Source organism: Megalops cyprinoides, chromosome 16, assembly GCF_013368585.1.
Source record: "Megalops cyprinoides isolate fMegCyp1 chromosome 16, fMegCyp1.pri, whole genome shotgun sequence".
In the NCBI taxonomy this organism is placed as follows: Eukaryota; Metazoa; Chordata; class Actinopteri; order Elopiformes; family Megalopidae; genus Megalops; species Megalops cyprinoides.
The window spans coordinates 33,784,052-33,809,051 of NC_050598.1; the positions used below are offsets into that span (position 1 = coordinate 33,784,052).

The window sequence follows — 25,000 nt, forward strand, 5'->3', positions numbered from 1 at the left end:
ATCAATTTATCTTTATGGTCAGCAAAAATATCCTAAAGGATGCCAGGGCGAGTGAAATCCACTTAACCTCAACAACTATTTATGACTTTTGGCTATACTGGAATCCCCATGGCAAATGTGCCACCCTTAAAGAACATGTGAAGGTCCTGTCAAAGCTAGTTCTGCTCCACACTGAGCAGCAGACAGCACCCAGCTCCAGGAAGCACTTCACTCCAGCCCTTTTTCAAACGTTTTGAAATGGATGAGTACCACAACTTTTTTACTGTTCTTTATAGTACCATTTAAGTGACCACTGCACCAGTGTCATTCTAATCTTAAGCAGCATAGACAAAACAACCTTTCTATTGCATGTTACATTTATTCATTTGGCAGACATTTTTATCCAAAGCGACTTACAAGTTTTAAAATAAAGGTAAAGGTCAGGGACAGTCTGTGACTGTAGCTGATGGAGATTTCGCTTGCAGAAGCAACCTGCATCCCAGCGAGCTCCTGTTTTCAGGCAGACCGTTGCGTGTGTTAGCATATGCACAGAATCATAATGCATAATGATCTGAATACTGTGACCTTTGACATCACATCATGATGAAAACACATACGCAGCCCTGGGAACAAACAAACAGTGGCTGCTAATAACAGCCCACAGGCTGCTGGAGGCGGAACAGCCCAGATGAACAAGCACACTTTGTGGGGAGACCTAAACTAGACATTTACCTCTGCAAACGGAACTACTGCACAGCTGTGTGTTTATCTGCAGATACCCGCTTAGAGGCTCTGTGTCATTATGCTGTGCATTCAAACCCACCAGCAGATACAGCCCCACAGCCCAGACTCTCACAGAGGACAGACTCCCTGCGGCCTTCCCTGACTTCGGTGCAGGTCGGTATAACACACTGCCCCAGAAAACATCCCAGCGTACAGTATAAGCCAGTTAGAGAAACAGGCACAAGTACCTGCAGGCAGCTGTGCGACGCAGTGGTAAGGAGCAGCGTCTCTAACCCAACAGGTTGCCAGTTCAGTTCTCCATTGGGGCACTGCTGACGTATTCTTGAGCAAAGTGCTTAACCTAGAGTAACCTCAGTAAATATTCAGCTGTTTGAGTGGATACCATGTAAGACCTGAGCATCTGCTCTGCAACTAAATATGCATGTACTTCTTCAGCCAAAATGAGTGCTGCCTCACATCACTCTGAGGCAAGACAAACACAGCTTTGCTCAGCACAACCTCCTATCCAGGGCAACTTGCCTTCAAACACTTCACCCATTTCTAAGGACAGATATTTCATGAGCTCAGCCTTCAAGGTCAGTGTTCAGACTACAACTGCTGTGTTTACAGAGGTGGTTATTGTCTGTATTGTTAATGCAAACTGACATGAAATTGACACACCCTATCAGCTAAGTGAGTTTTTAGACATTACATTACTCTCATTTAGCAGATGCTCTTACCCAGAGCAACTTACATAGGTTATGTTTTTACATGTTACACTACATCTGGATACTTACTAAGACAAATGTGAGTTAAGTACCTTATCTAAAGGTACAACAGCAATGCCCCAGAATGGAATCGAACCAGCAACCTTTCGTATACGAACCCTGCTCCTGACCACCACTGTTAACAGTTACCGGTTACCTAGCAGAGCTACCGATGATCCTGACAGATCAACGGCACAGATGAGCTGGCATTGGTGGCAGTAACACTCCCATCAGAAAATGGTCATAAAGAACGTGTGTGTTTAGCAGCGGGGTGAAGCAGAGTGACGCCGGCCGGGCTGCGAGGATCCAGCCGCCGCAGCCTCTCACACCCCGACTGCAATACCTGCTTACCTGTGAGGTCAAGATCGCCAGCCGCCACACAGCGCTAACTGCCGTCATTATTATCATAACTGCATGGGGAACAGTGTGTCCCCTTTAGCGGCTAACGGCTAACGGCTGCCGACCCCCGCCTCTTCACCCCCCTTTAAACACACTCATTATAACCAAAACATATCAACATATCAAAACGTAACATTTTCATAACCTGCTTGCTAGCTAACCTGCTAACGTTACTTCCTTCTACGCAGCTTCAAAAAGCACACTCACACACACACACACACACACACACACACACACGCAGTGACGGGAACACCTCTGTCAGAGAGAGGTCAGGTATTTACGCCATAATTTCGCCGCATTTTGTGCTGTTTGCTCGGATCTGCCGCTGATCCGCAGCTCTCTGGCTGACTGGCCGCCTGACGGCCGGGCCGAGTGGCGCAGCGGAGCCGCAGTGAAGACTCCGCCACTCTGTCAGCCTGCTGGCCGGGAGGACCCGTGATCGGCCCGGCCGCCGTTGGCTCTCACGTCCTGCCTGGATGTCTGACAGTCATTCAGTCCCGATCCTGCGGGTGTCTGCGGCGCTATGAGCCGAGGCACGGCTGCCAGAGAAACATACGGACCTCCGGGCCTCCCTCCGAATCCCCCCTAACCCCCAGCACCACCTTCCTCCTGCTCTTTGCCGATCGCAGTCATTCCGCTCAACTCGGCCATTCCCAGCCCAGCGCAGAGGTCTCCCCTTCGCCTCGGATATTTTCACCCTGAGGACGGGCGTCCCTGCCGAACTCACCATCAGCTCCAACGTCTTGTCCTCCATCTCCGGCTCCATGTTGTTGTCCCCCCGAAACTCGCAGCGAAAATGGAACCCCAGCCCTGCGCCTGCGGCCTGCCAATCACGCTACGTCACTGCGCACAGCCGGGGGAGGAGGAGGAGGAGGGGGGGATGGGCGGTACCTGTCTGCCAATCACGCTACGTCACTGTGCACAGCCCGAGGAATAGGATGTGCCTTGCTGCCAGATGTACACGATTGGTCAGTATTTGAAGTAGAGGGCGTTGCTTTGACGACTGCCTGTTTTTCATTGGTTTACTCTATAGCAGAGGCGGTTCCGGCTGTTTCTCCAGCTGAAAATCGCGTAAAGTGAATCTGGAATGAGGAACCATACTCGGGCACATCAATCCCCGGCTCACACACACCTGTACACACACACTCAGCGTGTGTTTGAAGTCTTTGAAAATAAGCGTCGCTGTATGGAATAATCTGCAAAATATTCCACTAATTACAATTAGCCTGCTAGCAACGCTAGCTGCAGATCTTCTCTCACAAATTGGCCATAACGTTTTATTCGAGATAAATGTTTTTATTACATATATGATATAAGGAGGGCTCACAGGAGCGTGTTTATTCCTCAGCCCATCACTGAAACCGCGCTGCTGCATTTACTGTGACAGCTGGGTCAGTTTCACAGGCTGCCGCAGGGGGGCGCAGTATGAATGTGTTACAGTTTTGGGGCTATCCCCTTTGACCGGACTCGTAAGCGATGTTAGCACCGCGGCTCCACAGGCATCCGCATATTCTTGGTCAGACAATTTTTTTCTTTAACGTATACTTCACAAAATAATAAATAATATCCCCAAACATATTATATTTAGTAACTTAGTCTCCATAAGCCACCTAATTTACCCTAAGAGCTGGAGCCTCTTCATCTCTGCATGCAAACCTGAGATTACAGGGTCAGATATCCACATGGGGTCCGACAATAATTATTAGTTTTATTAATAATTACTGTACATTTAACAATTAAATGTTTGTTTCAGTTTTACTGAGCCTCCATCCCTTAACACCTTCAGTTTTGAGAATGCCATGTTTCCCAGCATTAGAATGTGACATTTATTTAAAAACCTAGATTTAAAAACTGTAATGCCAGCCACACACAGTGTGATATGGGACAGTGCGGCCGTCCGGCCAGCAGCCTCACCTGGGCAGGTAAGAGGGATCAGCGATCTGAAAGGTGTGCATTCCGTTTACCTGGAACTACACACACAAACGGTCTGCGCACCCACCCCCCCACCCCCCACCCAGCTGACACCCACAGTTATACCTGCTCATCTGGCAAGCCATGGCATCTGAACCGACTCGTGTAAAACAGCAATGAATGATAAGAACTTACAGGTACATTTCATAACTACAGTAAGGTTTGCTGTTGTGCTTGTGACAGACATTTTACACTCTACCTTTGTGGGAGAGGATATCAGCCCTAACAGTGAGGGAAAGGAGACCACAGTTACATGTAGCTTCTCCCTGTGCTTTCAGTGGTACTGATAAACATGATTCACCAGTGCCCGTCCTGGATCTCAAACACTTTACCAGCCTTATAATGCTGGAGGGGTCACTTCAGTTCACACGTCAGCGTGTGGCCACTACCTGCACGAGGTCTCTCCATATAAAGAGCTGCCTGAAATGGGAACATGCAGGTATGAGATGCTCAGCTGCCTGTTCACCAGCAACGGAAGAGCTTCCCAGCCACTACACAGTTCATTTTTTCAGTGCTTTCGGAGTCACCATTAGGCTCATGTCACTTCAGGACAGCAGTGAGTGACAACGTCCATCTATACACAGCAGGGCCACAGAGCACTGAGAGAGCGCAGCGGTCGGCCTCTCCCCCTGACAGAACTGAGTCCCTCCCAGGCGCAGGCAGAACCCGGGATTTCCTTCACAGCCAGCAGCAGTGGGAGCTCATACACTTACTGTTTATGCTCATCTGAAATCTAACAGAGCCATAAAGCCTATTTATAAAATTAGCAGAAACATGTTGTTGCAGTGCAGCTTCATATGTAAAGCACAGCCATGGCCTTCTGCCATCAGGGTCTGAATCTGCACTGCAGCTGAATCAGGGATGAAGTGGCAGCCGGGGGAGAGCGGGAAAGGCAGAGACCTCAGTCCTTTCGGACGGGGGAGAGAGGGAAAGGCAGAGACCTCAGTCCTTTCGGACGGGGGAGAGAGGGAAAGGCAGAGACCTCAGCCCTTTCGGACGGGGGAGAGAGGGAAAGGCAGAGACCTCAGCCCTTTCGGACGGGGGAGAGAGGGAAAGGCAGAAACCTCAGCCCTTTCGGACGGGGGAGAGAGGGAAAGGCAGAGACCTCAGCCCTTTCGGACGGGGGAGAGCGGGAAAGGCAGAGACCTCAGCCCTTTCGGACGGGGGAGAGCGGGAAAGGCAGAGACCTCAGCCCTTTCGGACGGGGAAGAGAGGGAAAGGCAGAGACCTCAGCCCTTTCGGACGGGGATGATCAGGAGCCAGCAGTTTCAGCAGGAAGGATGTGCAGCACACAGCAGCCACGCCCAACCCCCTGGCAAATTTTCTGTGTCTGAATTAAGGGCATGTTTTGAACAGGTTTTTTAGTGAATGATCTGAACTGTGGCAGAGACTCTAACAGCCAGTAACACTGCAGGGCCCTCAATGCGCCCCCCAGGCCAGCCCTGGGTCAGCTCGGCCACGGTCCCCAGCACAGGCTCCTCCTGACTGGCACAGAATTGAAGCGGATGAAATTGGAGGCGTGGCCAGAGCAGAGATGGTGTTAAATAGTTCAAATTTAATCCTCTTTCCCCATTCGCTACAGAAACCCAGGTAAAAAAAAAACCCAAACTCTCATAAAACATAACAGCAGCCAGTAAAAAAGAAAACAGAGAAGGAGAGAGGGATAGGGATGAGGGTAATAAAGAAAAATATATTTCTGTATAAGAAGTGTGAGTCCAGAAAGAGGAGAGTCTGAGGGCTGGGTCCTGCTGCTGCTTCACGTTAATTTAGCGGAGAAAAAGGATGTAGAAATGTCCAATCTGAGCGAGGGGTGGAATGGCTGTTCCCAGGCAGGGGCAGATGTGCAGATGCTTTCTCTTGCTGCCTCTCTGTGTGTGAGGGCTTTTTGCTGTACTTCTCTGTCCCCCACGCCAGTCTCGACTACTCAGTAGTCATCCAGATCAAATATCTCATCGTCGTCTCCCTGGTACTCCATTCCCTGGAAATCCACCCGGTATCGCAGGATCCCTGAGAGCAAGAGAGAGGGGGAAGGAGGGCGGGGGAGACAAAAACAGTATAATAGCAATTATTATTTATTTTAATTTTTGTTGCTTTGTGATTTTGTTGTTATTCTTCTCATCCATTACCCTTAGTCTATCATTTTCTATGTCACTCATTATATAAAAGCGTTAGCAGCACAGAAATTCTCTGTCATGCCAATAAAGCTCATTTGAATTGCCAGAGAAAGACAGAGACAGGGAGAGGGAGGAGAGAGAGGGGGGAGAGACAGGGAGAGAGAGAGAGGGACAGAGACAGAGAGACAGGGAGGGGGGGGGGGTGGGGGGGGGGATGGAGAGGGGGGAGAGAGAGAGACAGGGAGAGAGGGGGAGAGAGAGAGACAGGGAGAGAGGGGGAGAGAGAGAGACAGGGAGGGGGGGGACAGGGAGAGAGAGACAGAGAGACAGGGAGGGGGGGATGGGGGGGAGAAGGAGAGAGGGGGAGGACGGGGGGAGAGACGGAGAGAGAGACAGGGAGAGAGGGGGAGAGGGGGGGGAGAGACAGGGAGAGAGAGACAGAGAGAGGGGGAGAGAGAGAGGGAGACAGGGAGAGAGGGGGAGGGGGGGGGGACAGGGAGAGAGAGACAGAGAGAGGGGGAGAGAGAGAGGGAGACAGGGAGAGAGGGGGAGAGAGAGACAGGGAGAGAGGGGGAGGGGGGGGGACAGGGAGAGAGAGACAGAGAGAGGGGGAGAGAGAGAGAGGGAGACAGGGAGAGAGGGGGAGAGAGAGACAGGGAGAGAGGGGGAGGGGGGGGGACAGGGAGAGAGAGACAGAGAGAGGGGGAGAGAGAGAGGGAGACAGGGAGAGAGGGGGAGGGGGGGGGAGACAGGGAGAGAGAGACAGAGAGAGGGGGAGAGAGAGAGGGAGACAGGGAGAGAGGGGGAGAGAGAGACAGGGAGAGAGGGGGAGGGGGGGGGGAGACAGGGAGAGAGAGACAGAGAGAGGGGGAGAGAGAGAGGGAGACAGGGAGAGAGGGGGAGAGAGAGACAGGGAGAGAGAGACAGGGAGAGAGGGGGAGAGAGAAGTATTGATGGTGTTCATTACTGGACTGACATGAGGTGTTACAGGTTCAGCACAGTGAGCAGTGTGAGAACAGAGAGCGTGTTGGGCTGGATATGACTGCACAGTGCTGTTTTATCCACGGTGATGATGACGATGATGAAGTCTCACCTCCAATGCCCCCAAAACCCTTGACGAATTGTGACCCCTCCTGGCTCTTGTCTGTAACGATCTCCAGCGTGGCGCCGAACTTCTTGTAGTTGTTGGCGAACCACTCCAGCAGCGGCATGCTCTCAATCAGCTCGTGCTCCTGCCCTGTCTGTCAGCACAAAAACACGCAGTGACAACACAAAACGCGCAGTGACGCAACACAAAATGCGCAGTGACGCAACACAAAATGCGCAGTGACTCGGCACAAAAACCCACAGTGACTCAGCACAAAAACCCACAGTGACTCGGCACAAAAACCCACAGTGACTCAGCACAAAAACCCACAGTGACTCAGCACAAAACGCGCAGTGACGCAACACAAAATGCGCAGTGACGCAACACAAAATGCGCAGTGACTCGGCACAAAAACCCACAGTGACTCAGCACAAAAACCCACAGTGACTCAGCACAAAATGCGCAGTGACGCAACACAAAATGCGCAGTGACTCGGCACAAAAACCCACAGTGACTCGGCACAAAAACCCACGGTGACTCGGCACAAAAAACACGCAGTGACTCAGCACAAAACGCGCAGTGACGCAACACAAAATGCGCAGTGACTCAGCACAAAACGCGCAGTGACGCAACACAAAATGCGCAGTGACTCAGCACAAAAACCCACAGTGACTCAGCACAAAATGCGCAGTGACGCAGCACAAAATGCGCAGTGACTCAGCACAAAAACCCACAGTGACTCAGCACAAAACGCGCAGTGACGCAACACAAAATGCGCAGTGACTCAGCACAAAAACCCACAGTGACTCAGCACAAAATGCGCAGTGACTCAGCACAAAACGCGCAGTGACGCAACACAAAATGCGCAGTGACTCAGCACAAAAACCCACAGTGACTCAGCACAAAATGCGCAGTGACGCAGCACAAAATGCGCAGTGACTCAGCACAAAAACCCACAGTGACTCAGCACAAAACGCGCAGTGACGCAACACAAAATGCGCAGTGACTCAGCACAAAAACCCACAGTGACTCAGCACAAAATGCGCAGTGACGCAACACAAAATGCGCAGTGACTCGGCACAAAAACCCACAGTGACTCAGCACAAAACGCGCAGTGACTCAGCACAAAACGCGCAGTGACGCAACACAAAATGCGCAGTGACTCAGCACAAAAACCCACAGTGACTCAGCACAAAATGCGCAGTGACGCAACACAAAATGCGCAGTGACTCAGCACAAAAACCCACAGTGACTCAGCACAAAATGCGCAGTGACGCAACACAAAATGCGCAGTGACGCAACACAAAATGCGCAGTGACGCAACACAAAATGCGCAGTGACTCGGCACAAAAACCTACGGTGACTCAGCACAAAAAACCCACAGTGACTCGGCACAAAAACCCACAGTGACTCAGCACAAAAAACCCACAGTGACTCAGCACAAAAAACCCACAGTGACTCAACACAAAACCCACAGTGACTCGGCACAAAAACCCACAGTGACTCGGCACAAAAACCCACAGTGACTCAGCACAAAAAACACGCAGCGACTCAGCACAAAAACCCACAGTGACTCAGCACAAAAAACACACAGCGACTCAGCACAAAAACCCACAGTGACTCAGCACAAAAAACCCACAGTGACTCAACACAAAACCCACAGTGACTCAACACAAAACCCACAGTGACTCAGCACAAAAAACACGCACTGACTTATAACATTACATTACATTACATTACATGCATTTAGTAGATGCTCTTATCCAGAGCGACTTCCATCACATTAGAACGTAAGCGTATCCATTCGCACGCACCCTACTCCAGCTGGAAGCCTGAGACTACCATGAAACACAGTGTCTGTGTAACACTGCTGAAACAGTCTTCAGGCAGTTCAGTGTATAAAAGCAGTCAATAATACAGCAAGATGGGCCTCTTCAGACACAAGGCAGGAAACAGACTGCATGCTGTCACATCACAATTCACAAGTTGATTCTTTATGTCTATTAAGTGCCACATGATGGAATTTCTGTTACACGGATTTCCACAGACAAAAAAATTTTGCCAAATCAGAAAATAGCTTTTATGCAATTACTCATCCTGGCCATTACATCTCAGTGGTGCTACCACAAGTACTTTGCAAAACAGTTAGTTCCAATCCACTGCTCCTATTGGTCAGTTTGCATTCCTGTCATAACAAGATTCACCAAATACAACAGGTAAACAGAATTTTCATACAATACTTAGTATCACTGTGCTCTTTCAAATAAATGCTGTAAATGTCAATTCCACACCACTATGAGCTATTAATTTAGCAGTGTTGGGAACCTTTCCTGATGATGAAAATGCCAGTCCTACTCTCTTTGGTGTTCTCAAGTAATCAATACACTTTGTTAAATTTGGTCTCTCTTCTTACATTATATAGCTCAGCAGACTATCTTGTGCAGCCAATTATGGATCCATCTCATAAAAACAATATATTTTTTTCGAATATCGTTTCGGGATAATCTCATATCTCATTTCCTGAAATGTTTTTTATCATGAGGTGAATGCATGGTCTCATGCCCGGTGCATTGTGACCTGTGTGAAAAATGAAAAATTCCAAAATTGCAAAATTCCAAAGAGTGAGAGAACCTGCAAACGCATGGCAGCCAATCTTAACTAAAGGGGCTTTGGTGCCAGGAGAGCGGGGAGTGCTGGTGGCTTTGTTGGCATGCATGGTGTTTGTTTTGTTTTGGCCCACAGCACCCTTAGTGATGGCTCATTTTATACGATGCTGTTGGTTTCAGCTGAGACTTGCTAAGCTTCATTTTGGAGTCATTGCCCCTCAGCTCCCTGAGGCTGAGAACAACTATCGCCACTGTGACATTGTTTTTCAATAATCAAATACCGAACAAAACTTCAACCCTCCGTTGTGGCCCCAGGCTGTGGAGCCAGACCACAGCTGACCCACCAGGAGATCCTGCGAGTTCCAGTAAGTCAGCAAATTCAAACTGGAAATGTTCTTTCCCCACTTACAAAACACACAACCGGGCTCAACAAGCGATTCCCTTTACAGCCATTGTTCATCAACTGTTGCAGAGGCAGGGGTAGGCGGTTGTGACGGGGTAGTGCTGTTCCCGACTCAGGGGGGCAAAGGAAGCTCACCTCCTTATCTGTGAAGTGAGACTTGTCCTTCTCCTGCTCTGGTGTCAGGTACAGGGTCTTCTCATCTGGAAATATGAGACAGAGCAGTCAGCCGAGACAGAGCCGACCTCACAGAGCGGGAAACAGCTGCACGTGTCAAATGAAGCAGTTTGCAGGTTCATTTAGCAGTTTTCACCATCCCTCCCCTGCCGCTTTCCTGAGATAAACATTATTTTTATGCTTATTTTCATCTACATTTGTTACTTCTGCCTTCATATATTCACAGGTACTGTATTTGTGAGTGTGTGAGTGTGTGTATGATTGTGAGTGTACGACTGAGTGAGTGCACATGTGAATGAGTGTGTGTGTGAGTGTGAGCGTGTGTGAATGAGCGTGTGTGAGTGTGAGCGTGTGTGAGTGAGCGTGAGTGTGTGTGAGCGTGAGTGTGTGTGAGCGTGAGTGTGTGTGTGTGTGTGTGTGTGTGTGAGTGTGTGTGAGCATGAGTGTGTGAGTGAGAGAGTGTGTGTGTGTGATCGTGTGTGCGTGAGAGTGTGTGTGCGTGAGAGAGTGTGTGTGCGTGAGAGTGTGTGTGTGCGTGTGAGCGCGTGTGTGTGCGAGTGTGTGAGTGTGTGTGTGTGTGTGTGTGTGTGTGTGAGCGTGAGTTTGAGAGTGTGTGTGTGTGTGTGTGTGTGTGTGTGAAAAGTGTGTGTGTGTGACAGTGTATGTGTGAGAGAGTGTGTGTGTGAGCGTGTGTGTGAGAGAGTATGTGTGTGTGAGCGTGTGTGTGAGCGTGTGTGTGGGAGAGAGTGTGTGTGTGTGTGTGTGAATGTGTGTGTGTGTTTCTGTGTGAGTGTGCGAGCATGTGTGTGCGAGCATGTGTGTGTCTGTGTGAGCGTGTGTGAGTGTGTGTGTGTGTGTGGGAGAGAGTGTGTGTGTGTGTGTGTGAATGTGTGTGTGTGTGTCTGTGTGAGTGTGCGAGCATGTGTGTGCGAGCATGTGTGTGTCTGTGTGAGCGTGTGAGTGTGTGTGTGTGTGACTGTCTCTCTGCCTGTGTGTGTGTGTGTGTGTGTATGTGTATGTGTGTGAGTGTGCGTGTGAGTGTGCGTGTGAGTGTGCGTGTGTGAGTGTGTGTGTGTGAGTGTGAGTGTGAGTGGGTGTGTGTGTGAGTGTGCATGTTTGTGAGTGTGAGTGTGAGCGTGTGTGTGTCAGTGTGTGTGTGTGTGTGTGAGCGTGTGTAAGTGTGTGTGTGTGAGTGTGTGTGTGTGAGTGTGTGTGTGTGAGTGTGCGTGTGCATGTGTGAGTGAGTGTGTAAGTGTGTGTGTGTAAGTGTGCGTGTGAGTGAGTGCATGTGTGAGTGAGTGCATGTGTGAGTGAGTGTGTGTGTGTGAGTGTGTGTGTGTAAGTGTGTGTGTGTGTGTGAGTGTGCGAGTGAGTGTGCATGTGTGAGTGAGTGTGTGAGTATACCGTTCTCAGAAGTGTTTCCCTCGGCGCCGTGGCAGCGCAGGATGTATCGCATGGTGTCCAGGTTCTCGTAGACGATGAGGATCTCCACGGCGCCCATCTCCAGCGCCTTCAGCGTGTCCTCCACCCCGAAGCAGTACTTCCCCGTGTCCTGACTGATCTCATCAAAGTAGCGGCCTGCGGACGCAGGGAGACACGCAGACACACAGCCCGCTCACACCCTGCACTCCCCTCGCTAACACGCTGACGGGGTTAAACACTGACAGAATCCTTCCCACAGCAGCGCTTGCAGAAAGCTGCTTCCAGCTCAGGCAGCGAGGTACCCAGCAACGGCCCATGCCCTCCTGCGGCCACGCCCCGCTGCGGCCACGCCCCACTGCGGCCACGCCCCACTGCGGCCACGCCCCACTGCGGCCACGTCCGCCTGTAGCCACGCCCTGCTGCGGCCACACTCTCCTGTAGCCACGCCCTGCTGTGACCACGCCCCACCCCGCTGCAGCCACGCCCTCCTGTGGCCACACCCCACTGCAGTCACGCCCCACTGCGGCCACGTCCGCCTGTAGCCACTCCCCGCTGCAGCCACACCCTCCTGTGGCCACACCCCACTGCAGCCACGCCCTCCTGTGGCCACACCCTGTGCCACAGTTGCGCACATCTAAGCAGAGAAGATTCAGGCCTGTTCTGCAGCAGCACGAGCTGAGTGCTGTGGTGATGCAACTTCTGTCCATACAAACTATTAACAGCAGCAAGCGACCTGAAACATGCAAGCATCATGGCACAGAGACACACAGACACAGACAGACAGGACTCATGAGTACCTATGAGCTTCTTCTCCTGGATGAACTTGACGTTGGACAGCACCTCTGCCGACAGCTCGATGGCCTGGTTGAAGCCGTTCTCCCCTCCGTATGAAATATCCACCAGCTTCAGGACCTTGGCTTGTAACCGCTGAGCAGAGTAGAAAACATACAATCAGATACCAGCATGGCCAACCCTGAACAGGATGCTAAGTGTTACATTACATTACATTATTGTCATTTAGCCAGGCCTTAAAGCAACAAAATTTTCTGCGCCTCATATGTTTTTTTTTTTTCGGTGGGGGGAGGGGGTAACAAAATAGGACACACTTAATTTATCGTTACTACAACAGGTTTAATTCAAAATTGTAAAACAAAAACAATAAATACAATTATTGATACAATTTTATATTACAGTGCTCAAATTAAAAGTGATCCTTCAAGGTATCTTGGAGGGGTAGGGTATCGAAGTCACAGTGGCTAATCACTGGGGTACCTCAGGGATTGGTGCTGGGCCCCCTCCTCTTCTCACTGTACACAACCTCACTGGGTCCAATTATTCAGGCACACGACTTCTACCACTGCTATGCCAATGACACCCAGTTCAACTTCTCATTCCGTCCTGATGACCCCATGGTCTCAGTACAGATCCCTGCCTGCCTCTCAGACATCTCAGCCTGGATGGAGGAACTCCACCTTCAGCTCCTCATCGTCTCACCCAGCCCGTCAATTTAGCACAACATCACCATACAGCTCGGCTCAACGACACTAACTCCATCTAGGTCTGCAAGGAATCTGGGGGTACTGTTTGTGATGATGACAAGATCATGCAGATTTGTGCTGTACAACATCAGGAAAATCAGCCCCCCCCCCCCCCCCCACCTTCTGAGTCTGCTGCATAGCTCCCTGTGCAGGCTCTTGTCATCTCAGGACTGGAGTTCTACAATGCTCTCTTGACAGGCCTTCCTGCACCATTAAGCCTCTGCAGTTGATGCAAAATGCAGCTCTGCCCCCTGTCTGTCTTAATCTCAGATCGAACCAGCTTGTGCCTTGTCTGGCCAACTACTGAAACCTGGTCATGCAGCACTTCTAATACTGTCGGCTCCTCATATGGCTTTTTGCTTGTGTTGTACTCTGCCTCACTTGTAAGTTGTTTTGTATAAAAGTGAAGAAATGTAAATGCAGATCAAACCCTGCACTGTTTTACAGGAGGCACATGTAGGTCTGTAGGTTATAAAGATGCCTTCTTCAGTTCTTCTACTTTTTTTCCCTGGTTTCATACACAAAGTCCAAACAGAAACGTACACTACACACCCAGTTTTCCCAAACAGCAAACATACTGAGGCTCTATGCCTTCAATCAGATCCTGAACACCCCAGAGCTCTGACTCTGTGGCTGGGGCAAACATCCAGGGGGTGACCGTGTACTGACCGGGTCAAACATGTCAGACTGGCTCAGCTCCGTCTTGAAGTCAGCGGACCCAGCCAGAACCATGCCCGCCACGTTGACCTTGTCGTTGGACACAAAGAGCTGGACAGCTGTCTCTGCCACTTTGCGCACGTAGTTGTGTCTCTTCTCCATCCGCAGACGAGCAAAGCGCAGAGCAGACTGCCCACCCCGCCCTGAGAGAGAGAGAGAGAGAGAGAGAGAGAGTGAGAGAGAGAGAGAGAGAGAGAGAGAGAGAGAGAGAGAGAGAGAGGGAGAGAGAGAGAGAGAGAGAGGGAGAGACAGAGAGAGAGAGAGAGAGAGAGGGAGAGAGAGAGGGAGACAGAGGGAGAGACAGAGAGAGGGAGAGAGGGGGAGGGAAAGAGAGAGAGAGAGAGGGAGAGACAGAGAGAGGGAGAGAGAGGGAGAGGGAAAGAGAGAGAGGGAGAGAGGGGGGCATTATACAGCTTGTAAACTCACCATCCATACAGAGAGCAGCATTAATATCTATGGAACACCACAGTGCACCCTTTACCCACAATCAATCACTATTACACACAACAGCCCGCTGCTGCGGTCAGTGTGTGCGGTTCACATGAGTAGCTGGTGGTCTGTCAGTGGTGCAGGTGCTGTGCGGTCTGTCAGTGGTGCAGGTGCTGTGCGGTCGGTCAGTGGTGCAGGTGCTGTACGGTTGCTGTGCGGTCTGTCAGTGGTGCAGGTGCTGTGCGGTCGGTCAGTGGTGCAGGTGCTGTACGGTTGCTGTGCGGTCTGTCAGTGGTGCAGGTGCTGTGCGGTCTGGGAATTACCGTGTTTTTTGGGCAGGTCCACAGTGAACTTGTGCAGCACCTCCCGGGTGTTCCCCTGCAGTGTCCCGAACAGGGCACCACTGCCGTCAATCACAATGAAGCCAAACTTACTGTCATCTGACAGCAGTGCAGTCAGAGCCTGGGGGGCGAGTTCAGAGAGCTGAAACGCAAGTACAACACGCACCCAACAAACTCCTAACCTAAACCCAACCCCAACCCAAACCCCCAACCCCAAACCCCAAACCAAACCCCCAACCCAAACTCCCAACCCCAACCCCAAAACCCAACCCCCAACCCAAACCCCCAACCCCTAACCCCTAACCCTAACCCCCAACCTCCAACCAGGGCTGGGCGATATAGCCGTCGTGATATATCGAATAGCGCAATAACAGCTATCCCCGCTATGTGGTGTTAGGATTTTTCCCGTATTTTTTTGTCATACCTGATGTGGAAGCACGCCTCCAGTTTTCTGAGGCAATGTGAAATGCTTCCGGGGAAAAAAACGCCACTCCTATCTATTCAATGTTGATATCACAGCAAGAGCACTGTGCTGCTTCCATGTGGTATATAGAAACACGTGGCTACAAAGACAGAGAGTGAAAATTAATTTATTAAATCTAAATCAATCGCATATATCAACATTTGCCGTGAGAAGCATTTTATGTTCAAATTGTGCTTTATATAAGTTAGTTCCAATCAAGTGAATTGATTAGACAACAGGCATTCCATGAGTGCTGATATTCAGTATAACAGCACTGGCACTTTTAACTACACATGTATCACTCCGCTTTACAGATGTTCCGATGCAATTGTTGAATACACCAATGCGAACCTACTTAGCATTTACTGACAGCGCAAATGTGGATACATTTCATGTATGAAATAAAAGAACCTAGCTAGCCTGCAGTTGGGTATGATAAATGCTTAAACGCACAGTGACGTATGGGGTCAAGGGGCATCATAGAGTGCGATTAATCTGCATTAATTTTTTGACGCATTATTTTTTCTATAATTAATTAATCTAAATTAACATGTTATTTTGACAACCCTAGTAAAAACATATGCTATGTGTTTTTCAAAGCCAATAGGTAAGTTAACCAACATAGAGATACAAGTGATATTCTTCTGTCCTGGAAGCATTTCACTGAACTTGTCAGGTGTGCTCCCACATCAGGTATGACTAACGGGAAAAAAATACAGGAAAAAACCTGCCACATACTGGGGATTGTGCTAAAAATAGCTATTGAATATATTGCGACGGCTATATCGCCCAGCCCTAACCCAAACCCGAACCCGAACCCCAAACCAGGACAAACTCCTAATCCAAAATATAAAAATAACCTAAACTCTTACTTGGAACATTGGTACAATAAAAGCAAATCACAAACTGTTAACAGGTCTGACAGAGTAACAGAGTGACTACACTCAGAGTTCTCCTCAGAAAGACAAAGCAGAGACAAGCCCTGACCGGGTACAGCCCCGCTGACCGCAGCCTGACAGCCTGACCGGGTACAGCCCTGCTGACCGCAGCCTGACCGGGTACAGCCCTGCTGACCGCAGCCTGACCAGGTACAGCCCCGCTGACCAGGTACAGCCCCGCTGACCGCAGTCTGACCAGGTACATCCCCGCTGACCGCAGCCTGACAGCCTGACCGGGTACAGCCCTGCTGACCACAGCCTGACCGGGTACAGCCCCGCTGACCGCAGCCTGACCGGGTACAGCCCTGCTGACCAGGTACAGCCCCGCTGACCGCAGCCTGACCGGGTACAGCCCTGCTGACCAGGTACAGCCCCGCTGACCGCAGCCTGACCGGGTACAGCCCCGCTGACCGCAGCCTGACCGGGTACAGCCCCGCTGACCGCAGCCTGACCGGGTACAGCCCCGCTGACCGCAGCCTGACCGGGTACAGCCCTGCTGACCGCAGCCTGACCGGGTACAGCCCCGCTGACCAGGTACAGCCCCGCTGACCAGGTACAGCCCCGCTGACCAGGTACAGCCCCGCTGACCGCAGTCTGACCGGGTACAGCCCCGCTGACTGCAGTCTGACCAGGTACAGCCCTGCTGACCGGATACAGCCCCGCTGACTGCAGTCTGACCAGGTACAGCCCTGCTGACCGGATACAGCCCCGCTGACTGCAGCCTGACCGGGTACAGCCCCACTGACCGCGGCCTGACCAATGAGAAGAGCGGATATAAAAAGCTGTGTCCTCCAGAGAAGAAGCAGAGATGCACTGTCTCCTACACTGACAAAACAGTCACAAATAAACAGAAACTTACTGACTGCCCAACACTTAGCATCCTGACATACACACCACATGCTCCTATGAACAGAAATACAGGCATTAACACACTCAGACGGATCCTACCTCAGTGTGGAATTTATTATCACAGAGATACAGGGAAGTGTTGATGGGTTTAAAAGGCTCAAAATCAATGTTCACTTTCTTCTCTTTTCCCTCCTCTGTCACAATGGTACCACAATACACCACCAGTCCATTAGGGGGCACTGCAAAACACATAAAAAAAAAAAAATTGTAGTTAGACCATAAACAGCACCACTACCTACAAACTACACACCCCTCAAATCCATGCAATCATTCATAGGCTTGGCTGGATTCCACATGTACTGCTGGCTAACATGCTACTTGATTGTGAGTCGACTAGCAAACATTCAGTGACAGTAGAAACAAAGCATGTAGTGGCATACAGCTTACTGGATCTACAGAAATTTCACAGCAGAGAATGTCAGTAGGCTGAACGTCAGTGACATTACCGGTGTTATCTCAGCCGCGCACACACAGGTAAACGCTGTACGCCAGTTTGCTGACACACTGTAATGATGTGTACTTTTTCACACCAGCCCAAGTCTAAAGACAACAGCAGCGGGAGGCCTGTGCGTGCAGTCTGGCAGTGTGTGTGTGTGTGTGTGTGTGTGTGTGTGCAGTGTGTGTGTGCGTGTGTGTGTGCAGTCTGGCAGTGTGTGTGTGTGCAGTGTGTGTGTGCGTGTGTGTGCAGTGTGTGTGCGGTGTGTGTGCAGACTGCACACACAACCCAGTCTGGCGGTGTGTGTGCAGTCTGGCGGTGTGTGTGCACTGTGTGTGTGTGTGTGTGTGTGTGTGTGTGTGTGTGTGTGTGTGTGTGTGCAGTCTGGCAGTGTGTGTGTGTGTGCAGTGTGTGTGTGTGCAGTCTGGCAGAGTGTGTGTGTGTGTGTGTGTGTGTGTGTGTGTGTGTGTGTGTGTGCAGTGTGTGTGTGTGTGTGTGCAGTCTGACAGTGTGTGTGTGTGTGTGCAGTCTGGCAGTGTGTGTGTGTGTGTGCGCAGTGTGTGTGTGTGCAGTCTGGCAGTGTGTGTGTGTGTGTGTGCAGTGTGTGCAGTCTGACAGTGTGTGTGTGTGTGCAGTGTGTGTGTGCAGTCTGGCAGTGTGTGTGTGCGTGTGTGCAGTGTGTGTATGTGTGTGTGCAGTGTGTGTGTGCAGTGTGTGTGTGCAGTGTGTGTGTGCAGTCTGGCAGTGTGTGTGCAGTGTGTGTGTGTGCAGTGTGTGTGTGTGCAGTCTGGCAGTGTGTGTGTGTGCAGTCTGACAGTGTGTGTGTGTGTGTGTGTGTGCAGTGTGTGTGTGCAGTCTGGCAGTGTGTGTGTGCGTGTGTGCAGTGTGTGTATGTGTGTGTGCAGTGTGTGTGTGCGTGTGTGTGTGCAATGTGTGTGTGTGCAGTGTGTGTGTGTGTGTGTGCAGTCTGGCAGTGTGTGTGCAGTCTGGCGGTGTGTGTGCAGTCTGGCGGTGTGTGTGCACTGTGTGTGTGTGTGTGTGTGTGTGTGTGTGTGTGTGTGTGTGTGTGTGTGTGTGTGTGTGTGCGCACAGTCTGGCAGTGTGTGTGTGTGTGTGTGTGTGTGCAGTCTGGCAGTGTGTGTGTATGCAGTGTGTGTGTGTGTGTGTGTGTGTGCGCACAGTCTGGCAGTGTGTGTGTGTGTGTGTGTGCAGTCTGACAGTGTGTGTGTGTGCAGTCTGGCAGTGTGTGTGTGTGTGCAGTGTGTGTGTGTGTGTGCAGTCTGGCAGTGTGTGTGTGTGTGCAGTGTGTGTGTGTGCAGTCTGGCAGAGTGTGTGTGTGTGTGTGTGTGTGTGTGTGTGTGTGTGTGTGTGTGTGTGTGCAGTGTGTGTGTGTGTGTGTGCAGTCTGACAGTGTGTGTGTGTGTGTGTGTGCGCAGTGTGTGTGCAGTCTGGCAGTGTGTGTGTGTGTGTGTGCAGTGTGTGCAGTGTGTGTGTGTGTGTGTGTGTGTGTGCAGTCTGACAGTGTGTGTGTGTGTGCAGTGTGTGTGTGTGCAGTCTGGCAGTGTGTGTGTGTGTGTGTGTGTGCAGTGTGTGCAGTCTGACAGTGTGTGTGTGTGTGCAGTGTGTGTGTGCAGTCTGGCAGTGTGTGTGTGCGTGTGTGCAGTGTGTGTATGTGTGTGTGCAGTGTGTGTGTGCAGTGTGTGTGCAGTGTGTGTGTGTGCAGTGTGTGTGTGTGCAGTCTGGCAGTGTGTGTGTGTGCAGTCTGACAGTGTGTGTGTGTGTGTGTGTGTGTGCAGTGTGTGTGTGCAGTCTGGCAGTGTGTGTGTGCGTGTGTGCAGTGTGTGTATGTGTGTGTGCAGTGTGTGTGTGCGTGTGTGTGTGCAATGTGTGTGTGTGCAGTGTGTGTGTGTGCAGTGTGTGTGTGTGCAGTGTGTGCAGTCTGGCAGTGTGTGTGCAGTCTGGCGGTGTGTGTGCACTGTGTGTGTGTGTGTGTGTGTGTGTGTGTGTGTGTGTGTGTGTGTGTGTGTGTGTGCAGTGTGTGTGTGCAGTCTGGCAGTGTGTGTGTGCGTGTGTGCAGTGTGTGTATGTGTGTGTGCAGTGTGTGTGTGCGTGTGTGTGTGCAATGTGTGTGTGTGCAGTGTGTGTGTGTGCAGTTTGTGTGTGTGCAGTCTGGCGGTGTGTGTGCACTGTGTGTGTGTGCTGAGTGTGGACACACTGCACCCCAGCAGCTCTGGCAGAGACACGATGATTCTGCAATGGCCCCGCTGGCTCATTTGCCTCGCTGAGTTTGTCTCCTCTCTCTCCTCGGTAGGCTAAGAGGATAACCTGCAGAATGCTCCTCTGCACCTGCACACTCTGGGCCAGATCTTCTCATCAAATCATTACTCAATCATGCTTTAAGCAATATACCTCACACAGTTCACATGCAGCTAAACATATACACTCCTCTGTGTGAGACGCAGGTCTAACACACCTGTGTGCGATGTAGATCTAACACACCTGCGCACACACTCTGCTCACCCTTGTTGTAGAGTTTGAGTCTCTGCTGCACAGAGGTGATGGCGCCCAGCACAGACAGCCTGTTGACTCGGCTCTTGATGTTGGATGCTGTGCCGAACTCGTCCGCCAGCATCTTGGCCACTCGAGAGATCTGATCTTTAGGAGGGATGATCAGGGAGATCATGCTGGTGCCATTCCTGATGACACAAAGGAGAGACAGTCACACATACACACACTCACACACACTCAGGCACACACAAAGGCAGAGAGACAGTCACACACACACACACACACACACACTCACACTCACACTCAGGCACACACTCACACTCAGGCACACACAAAGGCAGAGAGACACTCACACACACACACACACACACTCACACACACATTCACACACACACACACACACTCAGGCGCACACAGAGGCAGAGAGACAGTCACACACACACACACAGTCACACACACACACACACACACTCACACACACACTCACACACACACACAGTCACACACACACACACACACACTCACACACACACACACACACTCACACACACACTCAGGCGCACACAGAGGCAGAGAGACAGACACACACACACAGATATAAAAGGAGGGAAAAGGGGGTTACACACTCACACTCACACACACACTCAGGCGCACACAGAGGGAGGGGACAGGGGGTTACACACTCATATGCACACTCATGCGCACACACACACAGTCATAGCGGTAGGAGCACCACAATAATACAACCTCACACCCCCCGCGGACACACACACACACACACACACACACACACACACACACACACACAGCACCTTGCTGGCACAGATTATGGGACGGGCAGGACACTCCAAATGAGCAAAGCCAATGACAAATACCAGCGATAGTTTAAGCTTTTAACCTCCCGCTGCACACACAGGCGCCACCCATCGGAAAACCCCGCTGACAGTACAGGCCAGCTGTCGGCAGCTGCTATTTCCGTGCTTCGCCGGCGATGGCGGAGCGGTCTGCGTGTGCGGGGAGATGATCAGACAGCGAAAACATGCCCAGGATTCCAGCGCATCACACCGCAGTGCCGCTGAATCAGACGCGGTCTCACCTCCCAGAGCAGAGAGCCGGTCCGCCTGCGACCGCCCGTCAGGATCAACTGCCTTAAGCAGAGTTCCCAGCCCCGCTGCGGTCCGCACTGCGCCAGCGGCACCGGAGACCCCCTCACACCGCAAACCCAGGGACCCCCCGCCCCGGACAGCACACCGACGGGAAACATCGGCTGGATTCGCGTCCGTCGGCAGCGAGACCCCGGCTCCCTGCCCGCTCCCTCCCAGACCCCGCACAGCTTTTCCTGCGGTGCTCTGCTCGCGCCTGATCGCGCGGCGACATCTCCCGTCTCGCGCACGGGCAGCCCTCTCCGGCTCGTGAAACTCACCCCCGCGCTGCCTCGAGGCTTTTGATCAGCTTCTTTATCTTCCAGATCTCCACGTTCCTGTCCGCCGCGCTCGGGTCGTCCGCCATCTTCCTGCTGCGATCGTCTCAGCACCTGCAAAGGGGCAGACAGCAGGCTGGCTGGATTAGCGCATGACAAAGACCGAATATTTACGATAACATTTTAGCATGTAAATAACATAAGCATCTTCAGAACTTACACTACGAGACTCGGCCTGTTATCCTAAAATATTTCAATGCCAGAGCAGCTGAGCGGCTGCGCTGGCCGGGAAGGCCTGCGGACCGGCTCGGAGTGCGAGCGCAGTGCGTGGCGCTGCTGGGCCTCCTGTCCCTCCCGGGCCCTAACGTCCGCCCGGTGCGGTCCGATACTGACCCAGCCCGGTTCGGTTTTACCGATCGTTGGGCGTTGGGACGCGCATGTTTAGAGCCCTGTCAGATCTCCATACTTGCCTCGGCTCCGCCGCTCCTCAGTCCTGCGCCTCTCACCGCCTGAGCACCGCCGCTGCCGTCATGCGGGTCACGTGGGGTGGACACTTCCGGGTGAAAGCGCTTCCCGGTAAAGCGCACCCATCATGGAGAATTCCGGCCAGTCATTGGAGCGCATGACGGAAGTGGGCGGGACGGGGAAGTACGAACTCTGGGGCGTGTATTTTTTAAAGTTTCAGCAGTACTGGGGCTCGCTAGACCGTAAAGAATCGCCAGTTGGCGACTTACCAAAATGAATTTGTGCAAATTTAGCCTCTAGCTGGTTGCATAATAAAAGTTCATATTTTGTAATAACAGGGTGAAGCACTTGCTACAGGTACATTTCTGAGTCAGATAACATCGCAAGGATTGCAAGTGTTGCTGTTTCATTGTATTTAGTTGTATGGCTGACAGACAGTTCTTACAGTACACAAACCCTCACGCATTACAGGTTGTGTCACGTGGTGGGTAAAGTAAAACTGTAGAGAGAATAACGCATTGTTCAATACTGTAGCAACGCTATGGGAATTATTAATGCTCCTGACCTGACCTCTCAACAACCACTTTCCCCGGGTTCAGTACTCTAACGAATAACATTTACATTTACATTTATTTATTTAGCAGACGCTTTTATCCAAAGCGACTTACAAAAGTGCATACAGTAAGTCTAGCGACAGTACGGGGACAGGATGTGTACAGTTCCACAATGACACAGTTCTCAGCTGAGAGCAAGGTCTGTTTGAGGACACAGTACTATCAGATTTGTACAACTACAGCATATAGGGCAACTAATACCATACACCTTCAAACTTCAAACAGCAAACTTCAACAACTTCAAACAGCGCAATGAATGTCAGAGTAAAGGCGTGGACAAGAAACAATTCAAAAAGCACACAGCAAAAGCACTGGTTGAGGGGGGGTGGCGGAGGGGCAGCAATTGTGTGCTGGGTCAGTCCAGGTAGAGTCTGAAGAGGTGCGTCTTCAGGCCCCGTCTGAAGGACTGGGGTGAAGAAGCTGTCCGTAGCGAGACCGGGAGTTTGTTTCACCACTGGGGAGCGATGTAGGTGAAACGCCGATGTCTAGCAGAACGAGCACCTCCTGCCTTGACCATGCAAGGAGCGAGGCGTCCAGTTGCTGCTGAGCGCAGGGGTGGGGCTGGTGTGTAGGGCTGGATGAGTTCTTGGAGGTAGGCAGGGGCTGTCCTTTTGATTGCAGAGAAGGCGAGGGTCAGGGTCTTGAATCTGATCCTGGCAGCGACAGGAAGCCAGTGGAAGGATTTAAGCAGGGGAGTAACATGGGCGAATGTGTGGAGGTTGAAGATTATATAACCCCATAGACCTGACGGAAAGACCCACATCTCCGGCCTGCAGTAAATGCTTTGGCATTTTTTGGGGGCGGCTCTGCAGCATGGGGGTGCAGGCTGCATTACGCTGTCTTTGATCAGACTGACTCAGACTCTTCATCGACAGCCAATATGTCCCAGTGCAAAGGATCTCTGCTAATGTGTTTAGCCAGGTCTCGCACAAAGACAATGTGCACAGCTCATAGACACACACAGTGGATGATATTTTCTGCTTCCTTTGAATTTTTCTGTGAAATGTTGCATCAGAAGTTCACCGTTACATATTATAATAACTGTTATCTGTACATGTCCAAGTCATTAACATTCGAAGGTAATACTGAAGACTTTTATCTTCATACTTTTTCAGCCAGTAGCAGAAACGCCGCCATCTGCTGGTCAGATCCTGGAACTGTCAGACTGTATGACCGGACATGAAATTGCTTCAATGGCTCGTTAATACGCGTACCGGGGAATACCGTGTGGATGACATTCACACACCGGGAATACAGTCCATGAAGACACTATACTCATACCAATAAAAACCTAGACAGCGTCTGTTATATACTTTTTGTTTGGGTGGATTTGAGGTGGGGTTTGGGGTTTGTGGCTGAATTCTGACCATTTAATCTAAATCAGTGCAATGAATGAGTTTATTTCTCTGAGTTTAAATTATATTTCCAAAAAACAATGTTACATGAATGCGTACCAGGAACCATTTCACAGCAATCTGAGATCATGGGCTCCATGACTTGCTGAGTTATGGACTGACTCATTAAAGATAATTACATGCACATTTGTGTTGTACTCTGCCTCACTTGTAAGTTGCTTTGGATAAAAAACGTCTGTCAAATAAATAAATAAATAAATGCACATACAACTCCATTCTGGCAACATGTAGGATAATATTTGTTTTGTATGCATGTAGGTCTAATCCAATGGGTATCAAAAGACCATGGGTCCAAATAGAGGAACATTGTGGTATGACATTAGGAAACTGCAAATAATGTATAATTTGTAGTACAATTGTTGCCATTGTAGTACAATTTCAGCTCTTACAAAGCTTTATTTACACTGTAGAGTCACAGATTAATCTCATTGACCTGAGCCTCACTTTCACAATGAAAACAGGTGTAACTAATCAATCCCCAACACCGCTCCATGCACAGCATCACCATCTTTGAGTAGATCCATTAATATCAGTCAAAGCAAGGAGGGCTTTGAGAATTTTTTTTTTTACATCTACAGGATCTAGTGTTTTCCAGATGATTACCTTTTATGATCGATTTCCATTCATCTGTGTGGGTCATGTGTACTGTAGCAATTTGCTAAATATGTGGATTCCCAAAGTCACGTTTCTCAGCTCGGTACTGACAGCGACTCTACCTGTATCAGACTGCACTTTTTCACAAGCGCTAGCTTCTTATATTCACTGAGCACCAGAGCACAGCAGCAATGTGCAGAACGATATGGAGAGAAAACCCGACAATGCGTTCCTTCATCACTGTCCCAGGGAACCTATTCTCATCTGCATTCCTTCACTCCTACCGTCAGGCACATTATATAATAATAGCAATTAAACAGGTGTGTAGATTGAATTAGAACTACATAGAAAAGGAACATTAGCATACATATACTGATTATCTTGAATGACGCAAGGCCATGTCATATAGCCACATTTCATTTTAGTGTCATGTTAATCTTTTAATCTACAGATGTGTTGTTACTGCAGCATGTCATTGCAGTCACTTATGTGATTATGCATAACTTACATTTTTAACCTGTAAAATTTAGTGAGTTTCAGGTAGTGGTGCTGTTGCCACCTTTGTTAT

General features: G+C 50.5%; 2 protein-coding genes across 5 annotated transcripts in view; both read right to left on the reverse strand.

The window, feature by feature from the left end:
• Positions 1-2,686, reverse strand: part of LOC118791263 (F-box/WD repeat-containing protein 11) — a 20,430-nt gene extending 17,744 nt beyond the window's left edge. For both annotated transcript variants that reach the window (XM_036548566.1, XM_036548567.1), the window contains exon 1: positions 2,596-2,686. In XM_036548566.1, the coding sequence (XP_036404459.1) occupies positions 2,596-2,634 (39 nt within the window). In that variant the 5' untranslated portion in view covers positions 2,635-2,686. The remainder of the gene's footprint in view (positions 1-2,595) is intronic.
• A 2,193-nt stretch (positions 2,687-4,879) lies between these two features.
• LOC118791468 (eukaryotic peptide chain release factor subunit 1-like) lies at positions 4,880-21,890 on the reverse strand. 3 transcript variants are annotated; one of them, XR_005005545.1, is made up of 12 exons: positions 21,815-21,890; positions 21,348-21,458; positions 19,937-20,112; positions 17,020-17,159; positions 14,653-14,791; positions 13,853-14,043; positions 12,443-12,572; positions 11,628-11,801; positions 10,185-10,249; positions 7,047-7,194; positions 5,068-5,846; positions 4,880-4,985 (listed from the first exon to the last, which is right to left on the reverse strand). XR_005005545.1 is itself a non-coding variant. In XM_036548837.1 (11 exons), the coding sequence occupies exons 2-11, from the start codon at positions 21,431-21,433 to the stop codon at positions 5,764-5,766; spliced, it is 1,332 nt and encodes a 443-aa protein (XP_036404730.1). In that variant the 5' UTR covers positions 21,434-21,458; positions 21,815-21,890; the 3' UTR covers positions 4,880-5,763. The 3 variants fall into 3 exon arrangements, 2 of the variants coding, with proteins under 2 accessions (XP_036404730.1, XP_036404731.1); XM_036548837.1 differs by having other exon boundaries at positions 4,880-5,846; XM_036548838.1 differs by lacking the exon at positions 21,815-21,890 and adding an exon at positions 21,565-21,785 and having other exon boundaries at positions 4,880-5,846.
• Between the last annotated feature and the right edge of the window lie 3,110 nt (positions 21,891-25,000).